The sequence below is a fragment of the Thalassophryne amazonica genome, chromosome 9 (genome assembly GCF_902500255.1).
Source record: "Thalassophryne amazonica chromosome 9, fThaAma1.1, whole genome shotgun sequence".
NCBI lineage: Eukaryota > Metazoa > Chordata > Actinopteri > Batrachoidiformes > Batrachoididae > Thalassophryne > Thalassophryne amazonica.
In genome coordinates this window covers 70746988-70771519 of record NC_047111.1, presented here as the reverse complement: position 1 = coordinate 70771519, position 24532 = coordinate 70746988, and the positions used below count along the sequence as shown (strand labels likewise).

The following is a 24532-nucleotide window of genomic DNA, read 5'->3' as shown; positions in this document are numbered from 1 at the left end:
GCATTAATTAGCTTTTTAAGGAGCAGCGAAGCTGCTGTTTGTTTGACGTTGTCTTGAAAGTGGACTGAGGAAATTTGACAAATCAGGAAAAAGGCCGAATTTAAGTGCAGGAAGTTTAAAACCGTTACGCTAGCAAAAACCGAGTTACAGGACGTGGATTAAGGGGGGGGGGGGGGGGGGGGAAACCCGGTTAACCTTTGAAACGAGTGTCTTCATAAGTAGTCACAAGATAAACGTCAGTGACGAGTGACACTCGTTCAGCAGGTGGTGCGATTTAAAACTTCAGTGGGCTGACTTTTGGGAATTTGTAGCTCAGGGATAAACGGAGGATTGTGGCTCGAAGCTGCACAGATAATCTGAAAACTAGTGGATTTGTGTTGTTTAACAGGTAAAATGCTTTTTTGGTTGGACTGCATGAGTTTGCAGACTGGAATGTGAAGTTTCCTTAAGGAGGAGGAGGACTGAAGGCTTTTGGTTTCAGTTTTCTGCACAGCAAACTGTTGGGAACAAAAATTAGATTAACCCTTCTCACACTCTTGTTTTCAGATCCAGAGTCTGGAAGTTCAGAATAAATCTAGGAGGATGATGTCCTCTGTCCATTTCACTCCAGACTTGGAACCAGTTGTGAATGGGTGAGAGGACATTTCACACTGCTTGTTTTCTGTTGTGCGCGTGCATGCTGTCCTTTTTTGTTTGTGATCAGAGTGCTGCAGTTCGTATCACTGCCTCCAGTTTATTTATCAATCTGTCTAAATATTAGAAATGCTGACAAGCTGGAAAATGCCAAAGTGGAGATTGATGATGGAAGGGATGACTGTGCCGGACCCGACACAAAGTACCAGTGAGTTCATAGCTTGGATTGACATCTTTATTGGACGTGTCTGTCGGTTTGGATTTGGAATGTTTCCCATTCAGTTATGTCCCAGTACTGTCTCACAATATCTGAAGGTGGTCCAAATTGGAACCTTCTGAATCTGACCATTGCTTCCAGAGCTGTGTTGCACACTTCCAGAGTCAGAACAAGGTGCAAGGATATTGCCTCTGTTGCCTAGCTACCCATTTGTATAGTGTAATTCTATTTGTACCTAGTGTCTCTCTCATACTTACACTTGTACATGTATTTGCTGTTGATGCGTAAATTCCTATAATATTTTAACCACAAACATTAATCATAATCCTAACCACAGCATGGCTGCACTTCATACAAATAGAACTTGGATTATTAATACGGCTACCGACGGCGTATCTAGAAAGTATTTACAACACTTAGCTGTTTCTGCATTTTATGTTACAGCGTTATTCCAAAATGAATGAAATTAATTTTTCCCACCTCAAAATTCTACTCACAACACTCCATAATGAGAACATGGAAAAAAAAAATTGGAATTTTTTTTGCTATTTTATTAAAAACAACAACAACAACAACAAAAAACTAAGAAATCACATGTACATAAGTATTTACATAGTTTGCGCAATACTTTGATGCACCTTTGGCAGCAGTTACAACCTCAGGTTTTCTTGAATATGATGCCACAAGCTTGATGCACCTACCTATCGTTGGGCAGTTTTGCCCATTCCTCTTTGCAGCACCTGTCATGCTCCATCAGGTTGGATGGGGAGCATCGGTGTGCAGCCATTTTCAGATCTCTCCAGAGATGTTCAATCAGATTCAGGTCTGGGCTCCAGCTGGTCCACTCAGACATTCACAGAGTTGTCCTGAAGCCACTCCTTTGATATCGTGTCTGTATGCTTCTGGTCATTGTACTGCTGAACGATGAACCGTCACCCCAGTCTGAGGTCAAGAGCACTCTGGAGCAGGTTTTCATCCAGGATGTCTCTGTACATTGCTGCATTCATCTTTCCCAGTCTCCCAGTTCCTGCTGCTGAATAAACATACCCACAGCATGATGCTGCTACCACCATGCTTCACTGTAGTGACGCTGCCTGGTTTCCTCCAAACAAGCTGCCTGGCATTCACACCAAAGAGTTCAATCTTTGTCTCCTGAGACCAGAGAATGTTGTTTCTCATGGTCTGAGAGTCCTTCAGGTGCCTTTTGGAAAACTCCAGGTGGGCTGCCATGTGCCTTTTACTAAAGAGTGGCTTCCGTCTTGTCACTCTACCATACAGGCCTGATTGATGGATTGCTGCGGAGATGGTTGTCCTTCTGGAAGGTTCCTCTCTCCACAGTGAAATGCTAGATCTCTGACAGAGTGACCGTCAGGTTCTTGATCACCTCCCTGACTAAGGTCTTCTCTCCCGATAGCTCAGTTGAGACAGGTGGCCAGCTCTAAGAAGAGTCCTGGTGGATCCAAACTTCTTCCATTTATGCATGATGGAGGTCACTGTGCTCACTGGGACCTTCAAAGTAGCAGAAATGTTTCTGTACCCTTCCTCAGATTTGTGCCTTGAGACAATCTTGTCTCGGAGGTGCACGGACAATTCCTTTGACTTCATGCTTGGTTTGTACTCTGACATGCACTGTCAACTGTGGGACGTTATATGGAGACAGGTGTGTGTCTTTCCAAATCATGTCCACCAACTGAATTTATCCCAGGTGGATCCCAATCAGGGATGAAAGTTGTGGAAAAATGAAAAGTTGAAACCCAAAATTTTTAATGGGTGGTGGTCTGGGGGCATACTCTGGCAACTACCCGAAAGTAACGCAGACATCAGTCTGTAATACAGAACTACGTGTTTGTCTACTATATGTCGCACATCACATCTGCAACACATTATACATATTATTACCTCCTTCCAGGCTCTGTCTCTTAACTGTGGTAGAGAGACCTCTGGTTTATATGCTGAATACTCTTGCCCAGCTGTGGCTCATTGGGCCTCATGTATCAATGTTGCGCACTTATGGCGTAAATTTACGGCGTAAACTTGAAATACACCAAAGTCGCCGTGACATGTATCAAGCAGTGCGCACCTGCCCATTTCTGGCGTACGCCTGACGTGATCTTGATAAATGCGGCGGGTGGAAACGATCATAATTATAATAAACACGCCCATAAATATTCAGACTCCACTTCAGACCCACCTTCATTTTACGACATGGAAGCCGGGTAGACGGCATTGAAAAAGAACTCCACCAATCACGACGCGTGCCAATAGAGCATCAAAAGCGGCCATCGTATCAATTGTTTTGTAGTATATAATCAATAAAGTGTTACAGTGGTCCCTCATTAATCGCTGGAGTTGCGTTCTAAAAAATAGCCCGTAATACGCGAAACCATGACGTAGTCAGCATTATTTTTTACAATTATTATAGACGTTTCAAAGCTGTAAAACCCCTCACTACACAGTTTATACACTTTCTCAATCATGAAGATTTTCTCACTTTTCTCTCGTGTGTAAACACTCTCAAAGTTCAAACCTTAGTAGGAAAATAATACCAAACTGTTTTCAGGCCCAAACATTTGTTTGAGAAATAAAAATAGAATGTTTTCCTATAAATAATTATGATGGCATTTAGAACTAACAAATTAATTTTAACGATCAACGAACAAGGTTGGACACATAAGAAATTATTATTAATAGTGACTGACAAGTATTTCACAGATCGGGCCTCTGCATCCTGGCGCTGCGCCTTTTCCCACTCACATTTCGCTGCAGCAGGTGTGTGTTTCTGAGTGACAAACATTTATGAGTAGTTGTTGGCGCTCTCTTCTCTTCTGGGCAACAAGATTCTTATAAACAGATACACAGAACATGATAAAAAAAAAGCATGCAAAATTGGACTAAATACTCCGCAAGACTCCGAGGCCACGGCAGGTCAATGGCGTTATAGCGAGGGACCACTGTATTCTCTTTTCACATGTCAATAATTCTTGACATGTGGATATTTGCTCGCTCAATTAATAAGACACGCCTAATCTGTCAGATTTCTTTATTTTTTAAATGTATTTCTGTATTTATTTTATTGTGACAACCGAATGGAGATGACAAAACCTGGTTGCAGCACGGGCGAATTAAGGGAATGACGAAACTACAGTTATTATCAATTTCATAGTCTAAAACGAGCACACCACATGAAGTTAAGCTTAGCGCTGCTCTGGCTGTAGGCTCGAAGTCTGGAGAAAAAGGCGAGCAGCGCTTTCTTTGCATTCAGCGCTGTGACCACGGATCGTGCTCCATAACAATCCCGCAAAGGCGGGATTTGTATTGATTATTATGTAGTATAATCAGGAAAGTGTTATTTATGTAACATATGCATTGATTTGTATAATGGCACTGTTTATCATGTTGATCATCTTCATTTTTATGTGGATTCCAGCGCTGGTTCATTTTGGTGTATAATTTACCGGACTATCCACACAGATGCTGAGAATGACAGCCTCAACACTGCATTTAATCTATTATTAGACTCAGTTGGCTTTGCTCAAAATGTAAATGAGTCCACCCACCACTTTAATCATATCTTAGATCTTGTTCTGACTTATGGTATGGAAATTGAAGACTTAACAGTATTCCCTGAAAACCCCCTTCTGTCTGATCATTTCTTAATAACATTTACATTTACTCTGATGGTCTACCCAGCAGTGGGGAATAAGTTTCATTACACTAGAAGTCTTTCAGAAAGCGCTGTAACTAGGTTTAAGGATATAATTCCTTCTTTATGTTCTCTAATGCCATATACCAACACAGTGCAGAGTAGCTACCTAACCTCTGTGAGTGAGATATAGTATCTCGTCAATAGTTTTACATCCTCATTGAAGACAACTTTGGATGCTGTAGCTCCTCTGAAAAAGAGAGCCTTAAATCAGAAGTGCCTGACTCCGTGGTATAACTCACAAACTTGCAGCTTAAAGCAGATAACCCGTAAGTTGGAGAGGAAATGGCGTCTCACTAATTTAGAAGATCTTCACTTAGCCTGGAAAAAGAGTCTGTTGCTCTATTAAAAAAAAAGCCCTCCGTAAAGCTAGGACATCTTACTACTCATCACTAATTGAAGAAAATAAGAACAACCCCAGGTTTCTTTTCAGCACTGTAGCCAGGCTGACAGAGTCAAAGCTCTATTGAGCCGGGTATTCCTTTAACTTTAGCTAGTAATGACTTCATGACTTTCTTTGCTAATAAAATTCTAACTATTAGAGAAAAAAATTACTCATAACCATCCCAAAGACGCATCGTTATCTTTGGCTGCTTTCAGTGATGCCAGTATTTGTTTAGACTCTTTCTCTCCGATTGTTCTGAGTTATTTTCATTAGTTACTTCCTCCAAACCATCAACATGTCTATTAGACCCCATTCCTACCAGGCTGCTCAAGGAAGCCCTCCCATTAATTAATGCTTCGATCTTAAATATGATCAATCTATCTTTATTAGTTGGCTATGTACCACAGGCTTTTAAGGTGGCAGTAATTAAACCATTACTTAAAAAGCCATCACTTGACCCAGCTATCTTAGCTAATTATAGGCCAATCTCCAACCTACCTTTTCTCTCAAAAAGTCTTGAAAGGGTAGTTGTAAAACAGCTAACTGATCATCTGCAGAGGAATGGTCTATTTGAAGAGTTTCAGTCAGGTTTTAGAATCCATCATAGTACAGAAACAGCATTAGTGAAGGTTACAAATGATCTTCTTATGGCCTCAGACAGTGGACTCATCTCTGTGCTTGTTCTGTTAGACCTCAGTGCTGCTTTTGATACTGTTGACCATAAAATTTTATTACAGAGATTAGAGCATGCCGTAGGTATTAAAGGCACTGCGCTGCAGTGGTTTGAATCATATTTATCTAATAGATTACAATTTGTTCATGTAAATGGGGAATCTTCTTCACAGACTAAGGTTAATTATGGAGTTCCACAAGGTTCTGTGCTAGGACCAATTTTATTCACTTTATACATGTTTCCCTTAGGCAGTATTATTAGACAGCATTGCTTAAATTTTCATTGTTATGCAGACGATACCCAGCTTTATCTATCCATGAAGCCAGAGGACACACACCAATTAGCTAAACTGCAGGATTGTCTTACAGACATAAAGACATGGATGACCTCTAATTTCCTGCTTTTAAACTCAGATAAAACTGAAGTTATTGTACTTGGCCCCACAAATCTTAGAAACATGGTGTCTAACCAGATCCTTACTGTGGATGGCATTACCCTGACCTCTAGTAATACTGTGAGAAATCTTGGAGTCATTTTTGATCAGGATATGTCATTCAATGCGCATATTAAACAAATATGTAGGACTGCTTTTTTGCATTTGCGCAATATCTCTAAAATTAGAAAGGTCTTGTCTGAGTGATGCTGAAAAACTAATTCATGCATTTATTTCCTCTAGGCTGGACTATTGTAATTCATTATCAGGTTGTCCTAAAAGTTCCCTGAAAAGCCTTCAGTTAATTCAAAATGCTGCAGCTAGAGTACTGACGGGGACTAGAAGGAGAGAGCATATCTCACCCATATTGGCCTCTCTTCATTGGCTTCCTGTTAATTCTAGAATAGAATTTAAAATTCTTCTTTTTACTTATAAGGTTTTGAATAATCAGGTCCCATCTTATCTTAGGGACCTCATAGTACCATATCACCCTAATAGAGTGCTTCGCTCTGACTGCAGGCTTACTTGTAGTTCCTAGGGTTTGTAAGAGTAGAATGGGAGGCAGAGCCTTCAGCTTTCAGGCTCCTCTCCTCTGGAACCAGCTCCCAGTTCAGATCAGGGAGACAGACACCCTCTCTACTTTTAAGATTAGGCTTAAAACTTTCCTTTTTGCTAAAGCTTATAGTTGGGGCTGGATCAGGTGACCCTGAACCATCCCTTAGTTATGCTGCTATAGACTTAGACTGCTGGGGGGTTCCCATGATGCACTGAGTGTTTCTTTCTCTTTTTGCTCTGTATGCACCACTCTGCATTTAATCATTAGTGATTGATCTCTGCTCTCTTCCACAGCATGTTTTTTCCTGGTTCTCTCCCTCAGCCCCAACCAGTCCCAGCAGAAGACTGCCCCTCCCTGAGCCTGGTTCTGCTGGAGGTTTCTTCCTGTTAAAAGGGAGTTTTTCCTTCCCACTGTCGCCAAGTGCTTGCTCATAGGGGGTCGTTTTGACCGTTGGGGTTTTTCCGTAATTATTGTATGGCTTTGCCTTACAATATAAAGCGCCTTGGGGCAGCTGTTTGTTGTGATTTAGCGCTATATAAATAAAATTGATTTGATTTGAATTTACGGCACCTCTCGACCTGGTGTATATTTTCAGCACAGCGTACGCCAACGACCACATTGATAAATGCGCAGCCGTTTTGGCGTACACCCCATATACGCTCAAATATCGCCATACGCAACGTTGATACATGAGGCCCATTGTAACTGGCTTTATCGGTCCTGTTAACTCTGTGGAGTGCACACACAGGTGTGCACATTGCTGCTTCTTACTTGAACTTGGTTTTTATTTCTCACTTTTGGCAACACAAACATTTCACAGCATCAGGTTGGTAGCTAGCTATGACTTCTGAGCCAAACATTCTGAAACTGTCTGCTGCATGCTGGACATGGGCTTCATTCGCAGATGCTAAATCACTTGTGCCGGCCGCCCATTTATAAAAAACAAACAAAAAAATGAACCGCACGCACACTGCTAATGGAGGAGGAGCTTAAGAACATTACATTTCCCATAACACAGAGCGGTATTTATGCATACGTTACCGACAAGCCCAACCTCTTAAAGTGACAGACTGACAAAAAAGGGGGAGATTTTTCGTCCATGTCCAATTAAGTTGTAGAAACATCTCAACGATGATCCGTGGAAACAAGATGCACTGGAGCTCAATTTTGAGCTTCAAGGCAAAGGATGTGAATACTTATGTACATGTGATTTCTTATTTATTTATTTATTTTTAACAAATTTACAAAAATCTCAATGTATGGAATAAAGCTGTAACATAACAAAATGTGAAAAAAGGGAAGCACTGTGAATACTTTTTAGATGCACTGTACAAATAGCCACTTCCTTAATCTTATATCTTTGTGTCAATATTGATGGCACCGTCAACAAAAATGGTCATGATCACCAAAGTAGAACTACACAAACTGCACATATGGTCATTTAATCACAAATTAGCTACGTCTTTTTAAATTTACTGTGCCGTGTGTTTTCTTAATTTACTGGGAAAACACTTTTCTGAATGTTTACAGTTTTCTGAAATTTGTAGTCTGAGTCCAGGCTTGAGTCTTGGGCTATATTCACACTTTGATTGCACAAAAACAACTGGACAAGTGTTGTAGAGAAAACTACCAACTGCTGCAGGAGATCATGAATGATGATGGAAAGAAACGATAATTTTGCAGCATTAGGGCAGGCAATTATTTAGAATTGCATTTATTTAACTGGTAACTATGTTGTTGGTAATGACTAATAAATTTGAGTTTTATGTGAAATTTATCCTGTTTCAACTTAAATGTTAATATTTCCTGTTTCATTTACTCTTCTGTCACAACAAACCGAAATATGTTATAGACACAATGGGGCAATTGAGCATGTCCAAATAACTAATAATGAATTGAGAAGATGGGCAGATTGAGTGACAGTGAAATTCAATGTTCTTTGCAGTTTGACAATAATTAATTGAAAGCCGAAACATTATTTTAACCACCCTTCCTAACTGTAGCCTAGTCTACATTTGGCAGAGTCCCAAATTTTGTGAGACATGTCAACACTTTGTGTACATGGTGCTTTCTCAGCATGCTGAAGTGGCAGAACAAATGTTTCCCAAAAATGGTGGTGTCAGCAAGCCAACTTCAAGAATTGTGAAATCGATAGTTGTTTTCCAGTAAAATCCCATTTACTCTTATTTGTGTGTTGTACTTGCAGTTGATTTTTGTTTTTCTGACTCTTAAAGAAAGTCTGTTTGGCTTTAAAAATCCTGCAAAATGGGAACATGTATTCATGGGTTAGGGTAGCAAAATAACAAGTAGCTGAGGTTCAAATTCTGCCCATGCTACCTGACAAGACACATCATCTGCATTGTCTTAGTCCTCAATAGTTGTAAATGGCTATCATCCTTGGGTGGAAGTCACTTGTCTGAGACTGGCGCCCATCGGGGGGAGTTGCAGAATCCCTGAGATGAGCACTGGCACCAATGGGCCTCAGGGCTTATATAGGTAGCAAAAGTGTGTGTGGTGGTGGTGTGTGTGGAGGGGTGGGGGAGATCTTTAATCCAATAAGCATACATAACCAGAAGTACTGGAACAATAGCTGGTATATGACACATCTGGGTCCAAACTCTATAATCATCTTTATTCAGGAAACCCTCTTCATTACTAATGGGCACCATTTATTTCCCTTTATAGTAATATCCGGAGGATGATGGCACCTTTTGTTATGTCCTTTGGATTTCGGTGAGTTGTTTTTGAAACTCTATTGAGACGACGGTAACTGCAAGTTGTGAAGAATTTGGTTCTTTTCCTTAATTGCATTGGTGATGATGATGATGTTTGCTGTTTTTCTTCAGTATGTTTGGAGTGGTACTGATCCTAGTGGACTTTGTGCTGGTGATTGTAGACCTTTCTCTGCCAGCCAAGAGCAGAGAGGTTGGGAATCCCTTGGAGGCAGTGTCCCTCACCATCTCCTTCTTCTTTCTTGCTGATGTTCTCCTGCGGGTCTATGTGGAAGGGTAAGTGACTAAAAAGGAAGATCATGCACACTCATTAAGCATCACTTTTGTTGTTCAAAGTAGGTATTCAGTTTCCGTGCGCTCTTGCGTTTCAGAGACCAGTGAGCAAGTAGCAGAAGTTACCCTAAAGTTCAAAATTGAGCAATATTAAGAGAATTTTCACATTATTTGTCTGTAATCATGTTAGTCCATGGGCCACGCAGGTTTTCTGTACTACTAAATGACACTTACTTACAATCCAGCCTCAGTATATTATGGTCTACACAAAAATGTATGATGGCCATCCCAGGGTGGTAGCTGTAGCCAGGTGGGGGTCATTGAAGAATTACACAGGGGTGAAAATTAAAAGATGCTACCATCACTTTAAAATGTATACATTATTATTTGTTTGATCATAAAAATTCTACAAAGGTATAGTTTGGACAATCTCAATGTCTCAGGCTAGGTGAATTGGAAACTTTCAAAGTTGTCCGTAGGTGTGCTTGTGGGTATGACTGTTTGTTTGTCTATATATGGCCATGTGACAGACAGGTTGTACCCCAACTCACATACAATGAGTGCTGAGATAGGCCCCCATGACCCTTAATAGGACTTAGCGGCTGAAGATGAGTGAGTGACTAGTTTGTACAAACTGTCAGGCTTAGTTATCACATCACATTACGGGGTAACATGTCATTGAATCTAATGGACATTGACCTTGTTTGACCTTTACACTCGATCAGGATTCATCACGGCCAAAAATATTCTATTTATTTATGATGGTAACCTTGGCCGTGGACCAACTGGGCACCTTTATGACCATTAGTATGCCAATGCAAGCTTAGCTGAAGTGTGTGTGTGTGTGTATGTTATGTCTATGTATGGGGAAAAGTGGTCCACCACCTGAGGTAAAAGCCTGTTTTCTAATAACCCATTATATGCTTTTCCAGACATTGACCAGTATGTTAACCGTGATGGAAAGTTCTTTGCAAGCTGAACCAAACAGCCCTATCTAACCCCTTTTTCAGTTACCACTGCAGTGACATTGAGACATTTCAAAGAATGGTGCAAGCTTCCCAAAGTCTTATGTCAGCAGAAATGCATTTGTAATTCTGATTAGCTGTTTAACTGTACTTGTGACAGGAAGTGGACAGGAAACCTATGTTGTTTGTGTGTGTGCTGATGAGATCCTTGGGAAGCATAATGATTCTGCTCTGAGTACGTTATGGCTCTCCTACATTAATAGTGCAGCAGACAAGTGAATATTTACAGAGGAATCCTTCAAATAGTGATACAAGCACCAAATTAGACATAATGCTTTTGGAAAAATAAGCATCCGCTTAAATAGGCAGCCAGGTAGGGGGCAAATTGAAGAATTACACAGGGGTCAAAATCTAAAAATGCTCCACTCATATTGAAAGGCATTCCATATTATTTGTCTGATCATAAAGATTTCAAGAAGGTATAGTTGGGCCCATCTATGACCTAATTCTGTGGAGTTATGGGGTAAACAATAGTAAAACTGGTGAGAGGTCAATTTCAGTTTGTATAGGGGTCAAAGGTTAAAGTTGCTCCACTTTTGGTTAAGAAATGGTGCAGATTATTGGTTGAACTAATGGGATTAATAAATGGAATAGTCTTGACTGTGTTGTGCTTGGTCTGCAAAGTAAAGGCTGGGCAATGTTGTCTTCCATTGGATTCTCTGACATGTGATATATGTTTCCCTGTAACGTGATAACTAAGCATGACACATTCCTTTTAAAAACCCTATTAAACTCAACCAATAATTTACATTAATTTTTTTCCAAAGTTAGAGCAAGTGTAACTTTTGACCCCTGTACAAACTGAAATTGAACTTTGTTGCCATTCTTGCTATTTTTACCTCATAACTCCAAAACATTCAGTCACAGATAGTCCAAACTATGCCTTTTTGGAATCTGTGATCAGACAATTAATGGGGTATAGTTTACAATATGATTGGAGCATCTTTTAATTTTCACCCCTGTCTAATTATTCAGTTGACCCCTACCTGGCTGCCTTCTGCAATTTCAAGTGGACACCCTGCCTTTTCAGAAGGGTAACATCTAAGGTGTATTTGTGCCAAATGTGGTGCTTGCATCACCATTTGAAAGGTTGCAGTGTCCGCTTCACAATGTCTGTCATTCACATTGAAATTCTGAACATACTACTACTTAACATGTTTTTTTGTTGCTGTATTCACTTTTTTATGCACACTATTTAGGTTCAAAGTCTACTTCAGCTCAAAGTTGAACATCATAGATGCCTGTGTTGTGGTGGTCACTCTGGTGGTCACCATGATCTATACCTTCACCGACCTCTCAGGAGCCAGTCTCATACCCAGGTACCTTCACCCGACTTTACAGCTGATGAGCACTTAATATTTCTACAAAGAGCAACTTCTGTATTGTAGCTGTTCACACATTTTGGTATGTGCATGCAATCTGTTCCTCACTAGGGTGGTGAATTTTCTGAGATTTCTGAGAATTATCATCCTGGTGAGGGTTTTCCGACTGGCAGCTCAGAAAAAGGAGCTGGAAAAGGTCACCAGGAGGATGGTGAGGTAGAAACTTAAATATTAAGAAATCCTAGTTGGAGGCTTTTTGCAGAATATAACTGGACAAATATTCATCTTTGCCAGGTTTCTGAGAATAAACGTCGTTATCAGAAGGATGGGTTTGATCTGGACCTCACATATGTCACAGGCAGGTTTAGCAGAGCTACATCAAAGAACACTGACTATAGTGGGATGTTCATTGCTTGTAAACAGTGGTGCGCACAGTTCCGCTAATTAGCGAAGGTAACTTTTTTGTTAGCAGATTAGCTTTTCAGCTAATTTTGAAAACCATCAGCGGACCACTTAGCTTCCACTAAATTTAGCACCGCTAACTTTCAGTCCGCTAACTTTTTTGGTTAGTATAGTGAATCAAAATCATACATTTTAGTACCTACTTGTTGTGTGTTTTGCAATAGTCTGTGAGCTCAGTCCTCCCTTCGCAGAAGAGAGTAGAGTGAGCTGGCTACTGTTCCCCCAAAGGAAGAGAAAAAAGTACTTTACTTTCAACATGCAAAAAGAAAGACAGTGATAGACACTCCCACCACTCCCCCCGGTCAAAATGCATCGAACACTGCCATCTACTGGATGGGAGTGTGAATAGCGGCCCGTGTTGGTCATGGATTACACTTAACTAACAGAATTTTCAGTTTTGCAAATGTCTTTTTAAATTTTTTTTTTTTTTTTTTTTTTTTTTTTTTTTACAAATGAAAAAAGAGACATATTTCAAATACACATTTATTTGTAAAAACCAACATACATGTTACACTAACTTGTGTGTTGGTTTTTACAAATAAACCAACCAGTGAAGGAGACTCATTTTTCTCCATAATGCCTTTCGGCAAGTGTGTCTGTTAAAGGTCAAACCTTCAGAATTTAGCGCATTCCTGTAAAAGATATGTCATGTGTGATATTTTCTCTCTATAAAAAATTACAAGTTTACCATTAATATCAAAAAACTGTCAAGAATTAGGTGTTTATGTGTAAAACCATAAATCAAAAAATGTGTTGCGCTTCATGTCTCCTCCATGCTGTCTGTCTTTTTGCATGTAGAAAGTAAATGACGTTTGTTTTTTGTTTGTTTTTTTTTTCCCCTTACCTTTTGGGCAACAGCAGCTGGCCTGCTCAGCTCGCCTCTGCTGAAGGACAGAGCTCACAGCCGTCTGACTACATAAGATAGATGCTCTGGCTCGTCGTTCATTTTTGGGTTTGTGATCGCTTTTGATTTTACTCGGAAGCCTCGGCGGTGCTTAAACCTGAAACTTTCTTATTAGTAGCCGACAGCACTAAAAGTTAGTGGTTAGCTGTAACATCTGCCAAAATCTTTTGCGGTTTTTATCGGTCTGACGTTATAAAAGTTAACTTTTATACAGATTAGTGGTTATCAAAGCTAACTCTTTGGTTACTTGTGCCCACCAGTGTTTATAAACCCATTTATAGAAGTGTGACATCACTGAATGAATACCCCCCCCCCCCCCCCCCCCCCCCCCCCCCCCTTAGACCGTGTTATTGCAATGTCTTTTCCATCTTCTGGGAAGCAGTCCTTCTACAGAAATCCCATCAGAGTAAGTCAGACAGGTAATTTTATACTCTATAGATTGTAAAACATGCAAACCTTGTACAGCGTGCTTCGTTTCCCTTTCTGTGCAGGAAGTGGTGAGGTTCCTTGACACTAAACATGGATGCTACTATAAAGTTTACAACCTGTGCAGTAAGTTGACGCTCCCTCTTTGTCATGTACAGGTTTTCATTTATGTAGGGAGACACACTCCAGGCCCTGTTTTATTTTGATGCAGGTGAGAAGGGCTACGACCCCAAGTTTTTCCACTACAGAGTTGAACGAGTGTTCATTGACGATCACAATGTTCCATCCTTGGAGTGAGTTGCACTGTGTATTGTGATGTCATTCCTCAAATACTTTTCATTTTTCTTTGAAATTATACTTTGGATTTAGACTGTGGCAGTTGCATATTATTGTTGAGCCTTTTACAACAGCAGTGAGGTATCCTGCCACTAGAGGGTGACAGGAGACCCAAAATAAAATGTTTATTCACCAGTTTTCTCAAGACTTGGTATGCATTTTAAATATGCAGTTATTTGATTTTAAAAACCTATTCTGTAAAAAAAAAAAAAATGCACAACAGTATAACGATCAGTTCCTGCTTTACGGTTTACTGAGAATAGGTGCGTTACAGCCTCAGATATGCACTTACATTTAATTAGTGTTGTTAAATTGGAGCGAAAAAGGGGTTGATGGCATTATAGCTCAACAGAAAAATGGATGCAGCAGTTTTTATGGTGCATTCAGGTGATATCTACATTTGAAGCTGTACAGTAGATGACAAACAGGACTGCAGTTGGCAACAAGGATTCATAAATCACATGAAAACATGGCAACATTACATGTGGATGCTCATACACATGGAGACATGTCCCAATGCACCGACATTCCTATTTATAACTAATATAAAAGAACAACTGCAAATTATTAGGTTAAAGATGCCAACATGCCCAAAAATATCAGACCCCAAAATTTCAGAGCTGACATTGCACATGTTTTTACAGTTACAGGTAAATTTTTTGCATTCCATTTATACCATATAAATACACCAGAAAAATATTTAGCGTCTACAAACTAAATTACAAAACAAAGCACACTGTGCTTCAGTTTGCTTTGAACCCATTTTTAAGACTGCCACCTAGTGGAAAAATAAAACAAATTCTTCATTTTAAAAGTATTGTGTACATGAGATCATTTGAAGAAATTGTTACTTCAGATAAATGGACCTTGTGCATACCAACTCGGATCCATGTATCTTGTGTACAGTGACTTGTAGTTTGTGTTGTGAAGTGGGGGATTGTTCACCGCAGCACTGTGTACAGTATAACTGCACATTTTGACGTTTAGTCCACTGCAGGACTCATAAATTTAAACTTAAACTGTCTTGCTTAGAAATTCTGTCTTGTCCGTTATTCAACTTGGGTTACAGGATATTTTCACTTGCTATGCTGAAAAGTATTTGAAATGACAAAATTGCAGCTTCCTGTTGAGTCATGAGCAAAACTGAATTTGAGAAAACTTGGCAGCTATGCTCAAAAGTACAGAAAATTTAAATTACTGTGTAATTTGTAACAGATTACCAGTTTAATTTTATGGTTCTGTTGGGGGGGGGGGGGGGGGGGGGCATGACTGATTACACTAAATGTTAACTGAATTTGAATAAATTTGCAGGCATTTGTAACTTGTACTGAGACGAGGTGTGTGTGTGTGTGTGTATATATCTATATATCCATGACCTTTGTTTTAAATATATAATTGTTGTACAATTTGCCTCAGGGATATGCTGAAATACACAGCAAGTGTGAGGGAATGGATGTCTGCTGATCCCAAAAATGTCATCGCTATTCACTGTAAAGGAGGAAAAGGTGACAGTTTTTACGTGAACTAGAGTTGTATAGTTTGACAAATGTTCAGTCACTGTTTTGTTTGAGGCTGAATAAATGTTCCATATTGCAACTGCCATTTCACAGGGCGCACAGGCACTATGGTGTGCACCTGGCTGATTGACAGTGACCAATTTGAGAGTGCAGAGGTGAAACTCATAAAATCAAAGTGATTACAGAGCAGAGTGTAATTAATCTTTAAAACATGTCTTTTTGTGCATGTCTTCAGGACAGCCTGGACTATTTTGGTGAGAGGAGGACAGACAAGACTCAAAGCTCAAAGTTTCAGGGTGTGGAGACTCCCTCTCAGGTTAAAAAAAAAAACAAAACACAATGAAATTAATTTTAAAAGAAACCTATGGAAATGGAATCGGCAGTTTCACAAGGAGTTGGACACTGACACTATTTGTATTTTTGCATCTGTACACCACATCAGAGTTGACATGAATAAAGATGTGCTTATAGTCAGGGCTGACCTGGGGACAAAGTTTCAGTCCTGGACTTTTTGGTCCAGACTGGCCTGCCGCTACTATCCGTGTGAAATTGTTGTGCCAACTGACACCATGCTGGCACACACCTGCTATCATCGCCACCACCACCAATCTCCTCCTGCTCCATGGCAGTGGGAGCCTCACTGTCCAACTCTTGACACCACCTGCTGCTGCTGAGAGGGACCCACAGGCCCCTGCAGCAAACATCTCTGAAATTTTTCTGCTCTTAGCAGCATCAGTCATGAGAGCCTTTTTTTCCTTTTCCGTCAGTAATTCTGCACTGCCTTTGTTTTTTCCTCCATTTTGTGACTCGCTTTGTTTTTTGCGTTCTGCGTTGTTTTTCTCTCACATCATGATTGCTCATCGTTAAAGGTGATTAGATGAGGGTGGAGAGGTCTGGAACATGCGTGGGTGGGACTCCTGGGCCTCTGTAGCCTATCGTAGGGCCACAATTAGGTCAGGTATACTTTGGACAGACAAGCCACTGGGGCTATGCTGTGTCTGCAGGCTGCAGCTGAGCTCTGTGGGCTGATGCATGTCTCTCTCCCAGTGCTGGGAGAGTTACCATGGCAAGGCGCAGCAAAAAAAAAATGGCAGCCATTGACCCATTATTGAGTATCCCATCAGGAAAAATCCTAGTACTCCCAATGGCCATTCCACCCTTGCTTATAGTGTAGACTTGCAGTTTTGATTCAAGAGAATTTTCCAAAAATATTGCCAACTATTTCATGCAGACTTTCCATGTTCAGAGCCCGTAATTAATTGGACAATCTAACATGATTCTCTGGGTTATTTTTAATACAAGTCCTTGCTTTTCTTTAGACAAGTCATGGGATGGATACATGACCATTTCCAAGTCACCAAATAAGTATTGGTCATTTACATTAATTAAATACAAAAGGTATGGTAAACCTGTCTGCAGTCAGCAGTTCATAAAAGCTGTGCACAGAGGAGATGAGTGAGGGAACGCTTCATGACAACACTGAAGATGTTACAGCTTTGTGTAGCTGTGGTGGTTGGAGAAAATTATCTGGTGCAGCTTTTATCAGTTGTAGCACCAATCACAGCTTGATAGTGGAGCTGAGCAGAGAAGGCTTTTCATGGAATAACACAGATCTTATCATGACTCGAGTCTCGTGTATTGAATTGTACTTTTTTGTGTGTGTGTGTGTGTATATATATATATATAATGAGAGAAATCCTTCTGTCTCTGACACCATTGTAGAGTTGTGGCAAAGGTCACACTATGCACAGATTCTCCAATCACAGCCACAGAAGCCTGTAATTTCTTCAGTTGTCTTGGTGGCTTCCCTAACTAATGTGCTTTTGCACAGTCAGTTTTTGAGAACTGCCTCATCCAGACAGAGGTATTAAGTCCAATACATTTGATGACTTTGAAATGGTCGTGTATCCATCTCCTGTAGCTTATGTTAAACAATCCTGAGTTTGTCCAATTACTTGTGGCTTCTGAAATTGAAGGGACTGTGTATAAATAAATGGGTGTAATGCCTGAATGGTTAATGTGACACTGGTTTATTACCCTTGAAGCTAAAAGTTGACTATGAAAAATACCCCCCCCCCCCCCCCCCCCCCAACTCCATTGGTAAAGGGTAAAGGGAAAACTTCCAAAAACTTGGTCCAAATACTTATGGACCTGGCTACCTGCTCCCTAACTAATTTTCAGCTTTTAACAAAAGTGATCTGTTTTGACTACAGAGTAGGTATGTGGGCTACTATGAGATCATGAAGATGAAGTTCAACAGGCAGCTTCCTCCACCCAAAAGTCTCAACATCAAGAGCATCCGCATCCACTCTATAGCAGGTGAAATCCTGAAGTGAGCAGACCACTCAGACCTTTTCTGACTCTTGAGGCTCATCTCAAAATGTTAATTTGGCATGACCAGGGGTAGGTCGGGGAGATGGCAGTGACTTCATGGTGAAGATAATCGTGAGGAAGGAGCTGGTATTCCAGTGTGTGTGCGCTAAACAGGATAACTGCACAGTAAGTCCTGCAGAGACACTCTGTACATATTGTCAGACTGACTCATTGGTAGATTTGCAAATTTACTGAGTTGTGCTGGTTTTCCAGGTGTTCCCTGATGTGGGTAATAATGCAGTGGTTATCAGTTTAAAGAATGGGCCTGTGGTTGACGGGGATGTAAAGGTCATGTTTGAGTCGAGTGCTGTGAGTGTTTGCTTTTAAATGTTTTAGTTACACTCTGCTAGATTGTGGCGCCGCTGCTATCGGCCTGTTCTTTACACTTCAGGGTCTCCCTAAAGGATATGAAGATGTTGCCTTCTACTTTTGGTTCAATACCTCCTTCATCACGGGCAACAGGTATGTTTTCTTTATCTCTGTTAAGGCTTTGTTTTCATGCATATTTTCAGCATTACTTCCAAACTCTCCACAGGCTGTTCTTACCCAGGGAGGAGCTGGACAACCCCCACAAACCAAAGACCTGGGACCTGTACAAGGAGGACTTTGGTGTCACTATGGTTTTCTCAGATCCATAATAAGATATTCTTAAAAGTTTCCTTTTTGCAACTTAAAGTTTGTAGCATTTGTACTAATCATGAGCATAAATGTGAACAGTAAAACAAGGAAGAAAATCAGTCTGGATTGTTTGGCAAAAATGGGAAAAAACAAAAGGTAAAACTGTAAAAATCACTGTATACACTCACATTTTAAAACCTGGCACTTAAAACTTTGCATGAACATGATCTATCTGCAGGTCCTCACTTTAATAAAAACTGTTTCACCAAATACACTGAACAAATATAAATGTAACACTTGTTTTTGCTCACATTGTTTATGAGCTGAGCTCAAATATCTAAAACATTTTATGTCGACACAAAAGACCCATTTCTCAAATATAGTTCACAAATCTGTCTAAAGCTGTTAGTGAGCACTTCTCCTTTACCGAAATAATCTATCCCACCTCAGGTGTAGCATTTCAAGATGCTAAGACAGCATGATTATTGCACAGGTGTGCCTTAGGTTGGCCACAATAAAAGGCCACTCTGAAATGTGCAGCTTTGCTTTATTGGGGGAGTCTGAGGAGTCAGTATTTGGTGTGACCACCGTTTGCCTCATGCAGTGCAACACATCTCATTTGCATTGAGTTGATCAGGTTATTTGTGGCCTGTGGAATGTTGGTCCTCTTCAACAGGTGTGTGAAGTTGCTGGATATTGGCAGGAACTGGAACTTGCTGTCATATATGCTGATCCAGAGCATCCCACACATGCTCAATGGGCGATGTTTCAGCTTCTGGGAATTGTGTACAGGGGAGGTGATGGTCTAGTGGTTAACGTGTTGGGCTTGAGACCAGAAGATCCTCTGTTCAAATCCCAGCCTGACTGGAAAATTACTAAGGGCCCTAAGGGTCTTTAATCCCCTATTGCTCTTGGTGTGTAGTGAGCGCCTTGTATGGCAGCACCCTCACATTGAGGTGAATGTGAGGCATTGTTTGTAAAGCGCTTTGAGCGTCTGATGCAGATGGAAAAGCACTATATAAATGGAGTCCATTCCTTGCCACATGGGGCCATGCATTATCATCTGCAACATGAGGTAATGGTCGTGGATGAATGGCACAATAATGGGCTTCTGGATCATGTCACAGCATTCAAGATTGATGGTCAAAAATGCCCTTGTGTTCATTGTCCATAACATATACCTGCCCACACCATAACCCCACTGTCGCCATGGGGTCACTCCATCCACAACGTTGACATCAGCAAACCACTTACCCACACGATGCCACACACACTGACATCTGCCCTGAATAGTGAAAACTGGGATTCATCCATGAAGAGAACACCTCTCCAATGTGCCAGACACCATTGTGAGCATTTGCTCACTCAAGTTGGTTACAACGAAAAACTGCGGTCAGGTCGAGACCCCGATGAGGATGACAAGCGTGCAGATGAGCTTCCCTGAGACGGTTGACAATTTGTGCAGGAATTCTTTGGTTTTTGTTAATGAACCTTTGGCAGCAATTACAACCTCTGTCTTGAATATGATGCCCAAGCTTGGAGCACCTATCTTGGGCCAGTTTTGCTCATTCTTTGTGGTACCTCTCAAGCTCCATCAGGTTGGATGAAGAGGGTCAGGTGTACAGCCATTTTCAGATCTCTCCAGAGATGTTAAATCGGATTCAGGCCTGGGCTCTGGCTGGGTCACTCAAGGACATTCACAGAGTTGTCCTGAAGCCACTCCTTTGATATCTTGGTGTTCTTAGGGTCATTGTCCTGTTGAATGATGAACTGTTGCCTCAGTCTTAGGTCAAGAGTGCTCTGGTGCAGGTTTTTGTCCAGGATGTCTCTGTACATTGCTGCATTCATCATTCCCTCAATCCTGACTAGTCTCCCAGTTGCTGCTGCTGAAAAACAGCCCCACAGTATGATGCTGCAACCACCATGCTTCACTGTAGGGATGGTGCCTGGTTTCCTTCAAACGTGACACCTGCCATTCACACCAAAGAGTTCAGTTTTTTTTTTTCCTCATCAGACAAGAGAATTTTGTTTCTCATAGTCTGAGAGTCCTTCAGGTGCCTTCTGACAAACTCCAGGCAGGCTGCCATGTGCCTTTTACTAAGGAGTGGCTTCCATCTGGCCGCTTTACCATACAGGGGCTGATTGGTGGATTGCTGTAGAGATGGTTGTCCTAGTGGAAGCGTCTCCTCTCTCCACTGAGGAATGTCGGAGTGACCATTGGATTCTTGGCCACCTCCCTGACTAAGCCGCCTCGATTGCTCAGTTCAGAGAGGTGGCCAGCTCTACGAAGAGTCCTAGCGGATCTGAACTTCTTCCATTGTGACCTTCACAACAGCAGAAATATTTCTGTACCCTTCTCTATTTGTGGTCTACAGGTAATTCCTTTGACTTCATGCTTGGTTTGTCTTCTGACATGCATCCATCAATTGTGAGACCTTACACAGTAGTGTTCAGAATAATAGTAGTGCTATGTGACTAAAAAGATAAATCCAGGTTTTGTGTATATTTCTTATTGTTACATGGGAAACAAGGTACCAGTAGATTCAGCAGATTCTCACAAATCCAACAAGACCAAGCATTCAATAATAGTAGAATCTGCTGTTGATGCTACAAACTCAAAACTGTTATGTTCAAACTGCTTTTTTTTAGCAATCCTGTGAATCACTAAACTAGTATTTAGTTGTATAACCAGTTTTTCATGATTTCGTCACATCTACGAGGCATTAATTTTGTTGGTTTGGAACCAAGATTTTGCTTGTGTACTAGTGTGCTTGGGGTCATTGTCTTGTTGAAACACCCATTTCAAGGGCATGTCCTCTTCAGCATAAGGCAACATGACCTCTTCAAGTATTCTGACATATCCAAACTGATCCATGATACCTGGTATGCGATATATAGGCCCAACACCATAGTAGGAGAAACATGCCCATATCATGATGCTTGCACCACCATGCTTCACTGTCTTCACTGTGAACTGTGGCTTGAATTCAGAGTTTGGGGGTCGTCTCACAAACTGTCTGCGGCCCTTGGACCCAAAAAGAACAATTTTACTCTCATCAGTCCACAAAATATTCCTCCATTTCTCTTTAGACCAGTTGATGTGTTCTTTGGCAAATTGTAACCTCTTCTGCACGTCTTTTATTTAACAGAGGGACTTTGCGGGGGATTCTTGCAAATAAATTAGCTTCACACAGGCATCTTCTGTCACAGCACTTACAGGTAACTCCAGACTGTCTTTGATCATCCTGGACCTGATCAGTGGGTGAGCCTTTACCATTCTGGTTATTCTTCTATCCATTTTGATGGTTGTTTTCCTTTTTCTTCCACGCGTCTCTGACTTTTTGGCCATTTTAAAGCATTGGAGATCATTGTAGATGAACAGCCTAGAATTTTTTGCACCTGCGTATAAGTTTTCCCCTCTCCAATCAACTTTTTAATCAAATTATGCTGTTCTTCTGGACAATGTCTTGAACGTCCGGTTTTCCTCAGACTTTCAAAGAGAAAAGCATGTTCAACAGGTGCTGGCTTCATCCTTAAATAGGGGACACCTGATTCACACCTGTTTGTTCCACAAAATTGACAAACTCACTGACTGAATGCCACACTATTATTGTGAACACCCCCTTTTCTACTTTTTTTTTTTTTTTTACTAATGGCCCAATTTCATAGCCTTAAGTGTGCATATCATGAATGCTTGGTCTTGTTGGATTTGTGAGAATCTACTGGTACCTTGTTTGCCATGTAACAATAAGAAATATACTCAAAAACTGGATTAATCTTTTTAGTCACATAGCACTACTATTATTCTGAACACTACTGTATGTAGAAAGGTGTGTGCCTTTACAAATCATGGCCAGTCAATTGACTTTATCCCAGGTGGACTGATTAAGCTGTGGAAACAAGATGCACCTGAGCTCAATTCTGAGCTTTATGGCAAAGACTGAATACTTATGTATGTGTGATTTTAATAAATTTGCAAAAATCTCAAAACTTTACACATAGTCATTATGGGGTATCGTGTGTAGAATTTTGAGGAAAAAATGAATTTTATGCATTCTGAGCTGTAAGGCTGTAACATAAAATGTGGAAAAAGTGAAGTGCTGTGAATACTTACTGAATGCACAGTATGTGGTCAGTTTTTGTAAGTCGTGACACTTAACTATTAAAAGTGAGTGAAGTGAGACTGACCTTGTCCCAAAAACCAAAGTGATAATCAGTGTGCCACAAAAAAAAAAAAAAAAAAAATGAACACTGTTGGATTCAACCAACACCAGAAACACTTGATTGAGGAAGAATTTTTTTTTTTTAACTAAGAATTTCTACTTGGTGCAGAGTTCACTTCCAGCCTTCCTCTTCACATCTGATACATTTGAGTGACAGAAATTTTTTACCATTTCAAAGAGTGTTGGTGTCTCCCAGTTTCTGAAAAGGGCATGAATATTGTTCTACATACCTCTTATAAATGTTGGTCTGACACAAACTTCAATGTTGGACAGGGGAACACAGAGAGAAACAGTTAGGCTAAACAGTGTGCATGGTTTAGCTTAACTGCAGCTTTCTGTTAGCAATATGGAGTGATTAGTTTATTCATAAAGATCTGAAAGATGTAGTTGTACCACAGCCTACCTTCATTTAGTTTTAACCAGATTAGGAATAAGGTACAGTCTAAGACAGATGCTGCTCAAACTCTGAATTCTGAAGTGGTACTAATGACACCTTTTATTTGAGGTAACCATTCTGAGGTATTCATTTTACAGTTTTTTTTGTTTTTGTTTTTTTGCAATCGCTTCTATGCTAACCTCACAACTCCTTGCACAACTTTCAAAGCTCTAGATCCAAACCTCAACACAGATCAAGATAGACAAGTTCTCAAAACTGTAAACACTTTTCAGTTGCTGGGATACAATATTCATTACATTTAGGTCATTTGTTCACTGACTGTAAATCACCTGTTCAAAATGACAAGTTAACATCAAAGTATCACTATTCCAAAACGGAATACACACATGTGACTGTCTCTCCATGTCATTAAAGACATCCAACTAGCAATAAATACAACTCAAAATGGTAACTGCACCATTGGTTAAAAAAATAAAGTATGGTTCCTAACACACAGGTTTATAGATAATGATGGACAAGCAGTACTTGACGTTACCAGTGGGTAATAAACGAATTAGAGCAGCTCTGTGGGAGTCACATATGTGCTAGTCTGGGACAATTCCATGCTGAAATGGTGCACATATGGTGCTCATCCACAGGTCACAGCATTGTATTTGTCCCCATACTCTCCTTTTCTCAACCTGATAGTGGACTACTTCTCAGCATGGAGGTGGAAAGTCTGATCATCTCCCTCATGAACACACTACCCTCCTCCAGGCCATGCATGATGCATGTGATGAAATGGCAGACCAATGTCAGACCTGGATTTGTCATGCCAGGAGATGTTTTCCCCCAATGCCTGGCAAGGGAAACTGTCCACTGTGATGTCGATGAATATCTCTGGCCAATTCCAGCAGAGTGTTAATGCAAAACAATGTTACAGTATTGTTTTTGTTTACAACTGCTCACTTTTTACATGACAGTTGATCAAAATGTTTTGTTTCAATTAGTTTTATGGCTACTTTCTCTGGCATTATGGATATTTTTCTTTGCCATTCTAAAAGTAAATCCGTTACGATCATATTTCAGACATTTCACATTTTGTTCAATGATCTCACTGTCTCTACTGTTTAGAACCACAATATATAACCTTACTGAAACATGCATCAACTGTTTTATGCAGTAATGTAAGGGATTGCAGTGAAGCTATTGGTATATTGTGTGTGGGTGATCTAAAGGAGAGTTCCTACAGTATTTCTTGATAGGTGAGTCATTTGAACCACAGAGTCAGATGTGCATCATTTCTTCCGTGATATGAATACACAATGCAAGGTTTTGAACACCT

The 24532-nt window shown here is 40.5% G+C and overlaps 1 protein-coding gene across 1 annotated transcript; it reads left to right on the top strand.

Moving 5' to 3' along the window:
* On the top strand, positions 1-18642 carry tpte (transmembrane phosphatase with tensin homology). Its single transcript, XM_034178342.1, has 19 exons — positions 1-388; positions 547-632; positions 761-841; positions 9286-9333; positions 9447-9608; positions 11830-11949; positions 12064-12163; positions 12247-12310; positions 13660-13724; positions 13810-13870; positions 13956-14037; positions 15497-15585; positions 15691-15752; positions 15833-15913; positions 17811-17916; positions 17999-18096; positions 18184-18279; positions 18362-18432; positions 18506-18642. The coding sequence occupies exons 2-19, from the start codon at positions 583-585 to the stop codon at positions 18606-18608; spliced, it is 1539 nt and encodes a 512-aa protein (XP_034034233.1). The 5' UTR covers positions 1-388; positions 547-582; the 3' UTR covers positions 18609-18642.
* Positions 18643-24532: the final 5890 nt, after the last annotated feature.